Source organism: Pan paniscus, chromosome 11, assembly GCF_029289425.2.
Source record: "Pan paniscus chromosome 11, NHGRI_mPanPan1-v2.0_pri, whole genome shotgun sequence".
Lineage (NCBI taxonomy): Eukaryota > Metazoa > Chordata > Mammalia > Primates > Hominidae > Pan > Pan paniscus.
Genome location: NC_073260.2, coordinates 8219387 through 8228464, shown reverse-complemented (window position 1 = coordinate 8228464; position 9078 = coordinate 8219387). Strand labels below are relative to the sequence as shown.

Genomic DNA, 9078 nt, shown 5'->3' with positions numbered 1-9078 from the left:
GGTGGCGGGCGCCTGTAGTCCCAGCTACTTGGGAAGCTGAGGCAGGAGAATGCTGTGAACCTGGGAGGCAGAGCTTGTAGTGAGCCGATATCGCGCCACTGCACTCCAGCCTGAGTGACAGAGTGAGACTCCATCTCAAAAAAAAAAAAGAAAAAAAAAAAGAGCCTCTGTCCTAGAGCATTTATAATTCACTACAGAAATGTATTCTATGAAGGACTGTAATACCATCAGTCAGCCTTATCCAGACTTTAATACCATCAGTCAGCCTTATCCAGACGATCTCAATTCTAATCCTGTCACCACCACTTTCTGACTGAGGGCTACTGGAGAATTTTCTCAACTTCTCTGTGCCTCCCTTACCTCATCAATTATTATTATTATTATGTATGTGTATGTGTGTGTGTGTGTGTATATATATATATATATATATTTTTTTTTTTTTTTTCTGAGACAGAGTCTCACTCTGTCACCCAGGCTGGAGTGCAGTGGCACAATCTTAGCTCACTGCAACCTCCACCTTTTGTGTTCATGCGATTCTCCTGCCTCAGCCTCCTGTATAGCTGGGAACACAGGCGTCCGCCACCACACCCGGCTAATTGTTGTATTTTTAGCAGAGACGAGGTTTCACCATGTTGGCCAGGCGGGTCTCGAGCTCCTGACCTCAGGTGTTCCACCCACCTCGGCCTCCCAAAGTACTGTGGTTACAGGCGTGAGCCACTGCGCCCAGCCTATTTTTATTTACTTTTTTTTTTTTGAGACGGAGTCTCGCTCTTTCGCCCAGGCCAGACTGCAGTGGCGCTGTCTCTGCTCACTGCAACCTCCGCCTCCCGGGTTCACGCCATTCTCCTGCCTCAGCCTCCCGAGTAGCTGGGACTACAGGTGCCCGCCACCGCGCCTGGCTAATTTTTTGTATTTTTAGTAGAGTCGGGGTTTCACCGTGTTAGCCAGGATGGTCTCCATCTCCTGACCTCGTGATCCGCCCGCCTCGGCCTCGCAAAGTGCTGGGATTACAGGCGTGAGCCACCGCCCCCGGCCTTTTATTTACTTTTTGAGACAGGGCCTGGCTCTGTCACCCAGGCTGGAGTGCAGTGGTGCAATCACAGCTCCCTGGAGCCTCAACCTCCTGGGCTCAGGCAATCCTCCCACCTCAGCCTCCCGAGTAGCTGAGACTACATACGCATGCCATCACTGCTGGCTAATTTTTGTGGTTTTGTTTTGTTTTTTATAGAGACGGGGTCTCGCCATGTTGCCGAGGCTGGTCTCAAACTCCTGGCCTCAAGCAATCCTCCTGTCTCGGCCTCCCAAGTGCTGGGATTATAGGCATGAGCCACCCGCGTCTCATCAATTAAATAAATAACCCCTAGGACGACTAAGATGTCTTCAAGATTACATGAGATCCCACATCTGAAGGTTTTTGCAAAGGACTTGGCACAAACTCGTGCGACTAGAGATGAATATGGCTCTTGCTCTGGAAAGGATCACCTTGATAGGAGCAAACAAAGCTGGTCTTCGGTGCCCTTTAATCTCCCCTCCCAGCCTTTCACCTTCCACACTTTAAGAGTCGTCCCTGGCGACCCCCCGACCCCGTTTTTCTGAACCTCCCTTCCTCCCCTTGCATAGTCCAAAGCCTCTCTCTAAAGCAGCCCCCCGAAAACATCTGTCAAGTTCCAAACTTATCTGAATCGGAAGCTACCAATAGCCAACCTACATCTAAGGGGAACTGTAAGATTTCAGAAGAACAAGAAGCATAGGTCGCTTAGGCGTGGGCCACCCAAGAAGAGAGACTAACACTAGGTAAGCCCGCGCTGGCTTCGAAGGCGGGAGCGGCACCAGGACGATCCAGGGCGCAGGCGCAGAGGCCTCACGGCCTCACCACTACTCAGCCCGAGCTGGCCAATGGGGAGCGGCGGCCGGAAGAACGCGCGGCTTCACTGGGTTCCGCGGCCTCCTCTGACCAAGCTTGACGTCACCAAAGCGCGCCGGAAATGCGAGGTCAACTGCGCGCCGCTGGCGCTGAGGGAAGGAAGTTTGCTGTTGAGCGGCCTGGGTTCCGTGGGCAAGGCCGTGGGAGGCAGCGTTGGCTGCTTCGACACACTGAAGGCGGCGCGATGGGAGACGAGATGGATGCCATGATTCCCGAGCGGGAGATGAAGGTCAGAGACTAACCGGGGCCTCCCTCCCTACTTTAGTCCTGGCGTTGCCTTGGAGCCCAGCTGAAAGGCGAAGCGCGGTGCTGGCTGTCCCGCCTCCTGCTTGAACAGTTTACCGCGTTCACAGCTCTCACCAACGCGTCTGCCGCGCTGCTGGCGTGATAGCCCCACCGAATGCAGTTTCCCAGTCCCATCCTGGTCTCGTGCACGGCTCTTGAGTTACCCTAGCTACTTCCTGGGGCGGTCACAATAGTGGCAATAACTACTGTTTATTGAGCGTTGACTGTGTGCCAGGCACTGTGGTAGTCATCGCGGCAGCCCTACGAAGTAGTCGTTAACGTAGAGGAGTAAGTTGAGGCTCGGAAAGTAATTTCCCTAAAGTCACATTTGACGGGGGGCTGAAAGCCAGCATCATTTAAGACCTTTGCTCTCCCAGTACTTCTGTAAGGTGATACGGGCTTGCCTAACGTAGAGTCAGGGAAGGTCATCCGTCCTGCAGAACCTTTAGTTGATTGGACTAGGAAGACTATTTTGACCTCGGTATATCAGCCTAAAGTCAGAAACCTAAAGGGAGGGCCAAGTGGTCCCAGTGATCGCAACGTGGCAGTCCCCCAGGGATAACTTCAGGATGGTGTGTTTAATAGTTCTTATATGGGTTCTGACAGAATGAGGGTACAACAGACGGGCTACATCTGTTTTAAATAGTGAAAAGAAGTAAGCTGTAGGAAGATTTTAGGCATCTGTGTGAACAATAAATCACTAAAATGCATTTAGGGCGTAGTAATACCATGTTTAGAATAGTGATTTTTTTTTTTTTTTTTTTGAGACAGAGTCTTGCTCTGTCACCCAAGCTGGAGTGCAGTGGCATGATCTCGGCTCCCTGCAACCTCCACCTCCCCGGCTCAAGCGATTCTCCTGCTTCAACCTCCCTAGTAGCTGGTATTACAGGCGCCTGCCACCACGCCCCACTAATTTTTTATATCATTTGGTAGAGACTGGGTTTCACGATGTTGGCCAGGCTGGTCTCGAACTCCTGACCTAAAGTGATCCGCCCTCCTCTGGCTCCCAAAGTGCTGGGATTATAGGCGTGAGCTATAATATAGTGATTATTTTTTGAAAATCACCACCTGTGGAGAGCCACCTAATGGGATTGTGTCATATTCCTCAGATATGCTGGGGTAGAAGAAAAAAAGGTTTTATTAATAGAACCACAGACTTAAAAGATGGTAATCTCGCACTCCCTTTGGCAGCACATATAAAATTGGGATCATGCAGAGAAGATTATTATGGCCCCTTTACATGGATGACACACAAATTCATGAAGTGTTCCATATCAGAAAAAAATGAGGGCCGAGCGTGGTGGCTCATGCCTGTGAGCTTGCACTTTGGGAGGCTGAGGCGGATGGATCACTTGAGGTCCGGAGTTCGAGACTAGCCTGGCCAACATAATGAAACCCTGTCTCTACTAAAAATACAAAAATTAGACGGGCATGGTGGCGGGTGCCTGTAATCCCAGCTACTTGGGAGTCTGAAGCAGGAGAATCGCTTGAACCTGGGAGGCAGAGGTTGCAGTGAGCCAAGATCGCTCCACTGCACTCCAGCCTGGACGACAGAGCGAGACTCCGTCTCAAAAAAGAAAAAAAGACAACTGAGACAGACCTTGGTCTCAGTAATACATATTTTTGTTGTACTGAAATTGGGTCTACTGAATATAACATGTTTTAATTTCTTTATTTATTGAATTGATCTCGTTTTGATTCTTCACAACAGGATTTTCAGTTTAAAGCGCTAAAGAAGGTGAGAATCTTTGACTCCCCTGAGGAATTGCCCAAGGAACGCTCGAGTCTGCTTGCTGTGTCCAACAAATATGGTCTGGTCTTTGCTGGTGGAGCCAGTGGCTTGCAGATTTTTTCTACTAAAAATCTTCTTATTCAAAATAAACCCGGAGATGATCCCAATAAAATAGGTAAGTTCCCTGGTTTATGTTGCAAAGTAGAGAGAGGAGTATGGTGGCATGCTCTTGTGTTTCCTTCCCAAGAAGTCATTCTAATACTAAAATGAACACTGCTGTCAGTTTGAAGGTTGACTCCCAAGAAGATTAATGGAAGCCTTTCTAGGTTTTCTCCTTGGTCCTTTGTATTTCTCCTTACATGAGTTGTTCCTCTCAGCTCAAGAGGGAAGAACTTAACCATTATGCCATGCTTTTATTTTTGCTCAGTTGAACTTGGGCTCTGGCTCTCTGGGTGAAGGGTTTTATTGGCATGGGTTTTCAGTTGGCACGACAGTACGATCCAAACTATTGGCAATGTGTACTATTTAGAGCATTGTTGCAAAAATATTTTCAACAAGGGCAACAGCCACAGTTAGTTTCCCCAGATTGTATGAGGAAGAATTCCTGGGATACTTAATGCATCATATATCTTTAAGAAAGTTAAGATTTATCTGTATAACTAGGTATCGGGGTGTATGTGTGTTTATGTAGATGCAAAAATTTTTTCACATTGAATTGGATAGAGGTTGTGGCTTTATGCTTAGAACATACTGTTTTCTGCTTTGTATTTTTTTGTTTTCATAGTTGATAAAGTCCAAGGCTTGCTAGTTCCTATGAAATTCCCAATCCATCACCTGGCCTTGAGCTGTGATAACCTCACACTCTCTGCGTGCATGATGTCCAGTGAATATGGTTCCATTATTGCTTTTTTTGATGTTCGCACATTCTCAAATGAGGTAAGCTACTGTTATACTGTGATGTCAACATGAGAACCCTAAGCAGATTTCCTTGTATTGAATTATAACTTGGAAGCTTCATAGGTTAACCCTTGAAGTCTCTCTCTAGATTAAAATATGGGTTAAAAAAAAATCCCTAATTATAGAATCATAGATCTTTGAGACAGAAGAGACTTCAAGCAGTTCTTTCATAATGCCATCTGCCCTAAGTTGTTATCAGGAGGCTTAGGTGACTTGCCCAAAGTCATAGATGAATAGATAATGTCAAAAGTTCCTACATTTTGGATGTTCTTCCATTCCAAGCAGTTTAAGAATGATAATAATAGCGAGTGTTTATACTGACTGTGTGTGTTAGACTCTGTACTAAGTGCTTTATATGCCTTGTCCCTCGTTCAAGCCTACCACAGCCTTATGTAGTAGGTACTATTATGTTCATTTTATAGGTAGAGAAACAGGCTCAGAGTTCAGGTAACTGTCCAAGGTCCCAACACTATTAAGAAGCAGAGCCAAGATTTTAATCTATTGTCTGCTATTTATTGGTTATTTTGCAATTGTGCATTCCCCTTCTGAGAGTCCCCCTAAGCATGTTAGAATAATTGATTGCCATTTTCAAAGTTGTGTTGAAATTGTCTATAGCAAATAGATTGATGCATAAAACAATCTTTTTTTATGGTTATGGAGAAAAAAAACTGATTTGAGATACCTTGTGTATTCAGTAATTTCCATTGAATATTAAATGTTTCTGCATTTACTATTTGTTAACTTATTTCACTTTTGCATATTTGTTTTAAAAGGCTAAACAGCAAAAACGCCCATTTGCCTATCATAAGCTTTTGAAAGATGCAGGAGGCATGGTGATTGATATGAAGTGGAACCCCACTGTCCCCTCCATGGTGGCAGTTTGTCTGGCTGATGGTAGTATTGCTGTCCTGCAAGTCACGGAAACAGTGAAAGTATGTGCAACTCTTCCTTCCACAGTAGCAGTAACCTCTGGTGAGTAATAAAGGCTTTCACACTGTAGCATACAATCATGGTCATCTACTTAAGAATTGATTTCTAGAAGTGAAAGTGGATAGCTTTTCGTGTTTTGGTTTTTTTTTTCATGACGAGGGAGGTTAAGGATGGAAGGTATTCTTTTTTGAGACAGTCTCACTGTGTCGCCCAGGCTGGAGTACAGTGGCATCATCTCAGCTCACTGCAACCTCCACCTCCTGGGTTCAAGCAATTCTCGTGCCTCGGCCACCCAAATAGCTGGGATTATAGACATGCGCCACCATGCCCAGCTAATTTTTGTATTTTTTGTAGAGACAAGGTTTCACCATGTTGGCCAGGCTGGTCTTGAACTCCTGACCTCAAGTGATCTGCCCTCCTCCACCCCGCATATGCTAGGATTACAGGTGTGAGGCACTGTGCCCGGCTGAGAGTATTCTTTATACCCATAGTTAATGTCCTTGAAGCCAAACAGCATACATAATTTAACCTGAATGTACTTGGGATTTCTGGAGAAATATTTTGGTACAGCTGGTTTAGAAGTGTTTTTTGGGAATAATTGTTTCTGGATCTGTAATGGTGGTACTCTGAAAGTCATTTGTACCTTTGGGCGGAAAAGCATTTTAAATATTAAATGGGAGCAGGAGAATGATTTCTGGTTTTTTTTTTTTTGTTTTTTTTTTTTTTTGAGACAGAGTCTTGCTCTGTCGCCCAGGCTGGAGTACAGTGGCGCGATCTCAGCTCACTGCAACCTCCACCTGCTGGGTTCAAGCAATTCTTTTGCCTCAGACTCCAGAGTAGCTGGGATTACAGGTGCCCGCCACCATGCCCAGCTAATTTTTGTATGTTTTAGTAGAGATGGGGTTTCACCATGTTGGCCAGGCTGGTCTCGAACTTCTGACCTCAAGTGATCCGTCCGTCTCATCCTCCCAAAATGCTGGGATTACAGGCATGAGCCACTGTGCCCGGCCAGTGATTTCTTGGTATTTGGAAACCTTCTTTGTTCTCCTTGTCTTATGTAAAGACTACAGAGTTTTCTGTATTTTGCAGCTTTCTGGGCAGTAATCTATTGAAAAAGCATTTTTAGCTTTCAATTCAATAGCCCAGTGGTAAATCAATTGGCTTATATCGTTAAAATGATTTTACTTTTTTCCACTTTGCCTGATAGAGATGATCCTACAATCTTCCATGGACTGACAGGAATGAGAATTGATAATTAGCTGTGTGTGATAGATCTTATTGGTTTGCTCCATTTTCTTGTTTTCATTTGGTAATACTGTCTTTGCTCAGTGTGCTGGAGCCCCAAAGGAAAGCAGCTGGCAGTGGGAAAACAGAATGGAACTGTGGTCCAGTATCTTCCTGTAAGTTCTTATCTTGAACTTCAGAATTTTTCTTAAGTTGCCCACTTTTTTGGGGGTGGTTTGGGAGTATCTTTCTTGTTTTTCCTATTAAAAAGTAATTTATACTCATTGTAACAAATCCATCAGTGAATGAAGAGTGGAACTCTTCCCTTTCCCATAGTCCTTCTTCCAGAGGCACCCACTATGTTGTGTTGAGTAGATAGCCTTCCATACTTTTCTGGATGTTATACAAATAGTCTATGGGTAGCTGCATTTTTTTTGTTGTTTTTTTTAATGTAAAATGTGATCATATGCTATGCACTGTTCCCCACCTTTTTCAGTCCATTCCATAAAAACAGAGCTTAAGGGAAAAGAGTTAGTGAAAAAACTATGATGATAATGCAGAATCACTCTGGGTTAAAGCACAGTATTTGTCTTTTAACTGAGTCTGTCTTTAAAGGTCCGTTTGTCTAACTATGGGCACCAAAGAAAATGGATACTCTTGTTGCATGTGCACTCTGTCATCCTCCCTGTGAATTTCTTGAAATAATGTTCACAAATATCCTTCAATATCAATTGAGTTGCAAGGAACCCCCATATGTCTATTGAGCCTGGACACGAAGGAGGGATTCACAGGTGGTGCTAAGGCCTTTCTTGTGCCTTCCTCCTCAAGACTGTTCTCTGGCGAGGAGGGGAGCAGAGTGGTGAATGTAGGTGGTATAGGTTTAAGGTTAAGGTTATGTTTCTTATTTGTTATTACCAAAAGTTACCTGAAATTTGGTACATAATCTTTTAGGACACTAACCTGTAAAAAGATAATGCAATTTTTTAAATTTTCTTGCTTTGCTGTTTGCCTTAATTTTTTATTTATTTATTTATTTATTTATTTTTTTTTGAGAGATGATCTTGCTCTGTTGCCCAGGCTGGGGCACAATGGTGTGATAATGTAATGGTTCACTGCAGCCTCAGCCTCCTGGGCTCAGGTGATCCTTCCACTTCAGCCTCCCGGGTAGCTGAGACTACAGGCACTTGCCACCATGCACAGCTAATTTTTGTATTTTTTATAGAGATAGGGTTTTGCCATGTTGCCCAGGCTGGTCTCAAATTCCTGGGCTCAAGCAATGTGCCCACCTTGGCCTTCCAAAGTGCTGGGATTACAGACATGAGCCACCTCGCCCAGCCTTATTCCACTATTGATGATTGTCTGCATCAGTGCTAGTGGCGTTGCTGCTGCAAATGGTGTTGCATTGACTACTCTCATTACCTATATCTGAACATGTTCATGCGTTCATGCGTTTCTTTTCTTTTCTTTTTTTTTGGAGACCAAGTTTTGCTTTTGTCACCCAGGCTGGAGTGCAATGACGTGATCTCAGCTCACCGCAACCTATGCCTCCTGGGTTCAAGCAGTTCTCCTGCCTCAGCCTCCCGAGTAGCTGGGATTACGGCACCCGCCACCACACCCAGCTATGTATTTTTAGTAGAGACGGGGTTTCGCCATGTTGGCCAGGCTAGTCTCGAACTCCTGACCTCAGGTGATCCACCTGCCTCGGCCTCCCAAAGTGTTGGGATTACAGGCATGAGTCACCACACCCAGCCACGTTCATGGGTTTCTGTAGGATGAAGTCCTGGAAGTAGATAGCACTATTCTGTTTCTTCAGTCTCTCCCGGCCAAGGAGATGGAACAGGTGGCATCTAAGGAATAGATCAGATTTGACAGTTTGATTGGTTTAGGGTTTGTTTCATTTGATACTTTATTTTCCCCTCCAAATCTCTTTCAGACTTTGCAGGAAAAAAAAGTCATTCCTTGTCCTCCGTTTTATGAGTCAGATCATCCTGTCAGAGGTAACAACTGCTTTTCTTATTGGGCTGAC

The 9078-nt window shown here is 45.0% G+C and overlaps 1 protein-coding gene and 1 non-coding gene across 8 annotated transcripts in view; both read left to right on the top strand.

Annotated features, from left to right (window-relative positions):
• Positions 1–1246: 1246 nt before the first annotated feature.
• Positions 1247–9078, top strand: part of NUP214 (nucleoporin 214) — a 109883-nt gene continuing 102051 nt past the window's right edge. For 3 of the 7 annotated variants that reach the window (XM_055117570.2, XM_008975943.5, XM_008975942.5), the window contains exons 1-6: positions 1252–2153; positions 3921–4116; positions 4726–4877; positions 5672–5870; positions 7158–7228; positions 8986–9049. In XM_055117570.2, coding sequence (XP_054973545.1) covers positions 1986–2153; positions 3921–4116; positions 4726–4877; positions 5672–5870; positions 7158–7228; positions 8986–9049 — 850 coding nt within the window. In that variant the 5' untranslated portion in view covers positions 1252–1985. Of the gene's footprint in view, positions 2154–3920; positions 4117–4725; positions 4878–5671; positions 5871–7157; positions 7229–8985; positions 9050–9078 lie in introns of all 7 variants that reach the window. The other 4 variants (XM_008975944.5, XM_003822384.6, XM_034929309.3 and 1 more) reach the window with 3 other exon arrangements.
• LOC112440874 (U6 spliceosomal RNA) lies at positions 3387–3488 on the top strand. The gene has a single exon (XR_003028869.1). It is a non-coding gene; the product is annotated as a U6 spliceosomal RNA (small nuclear RNA).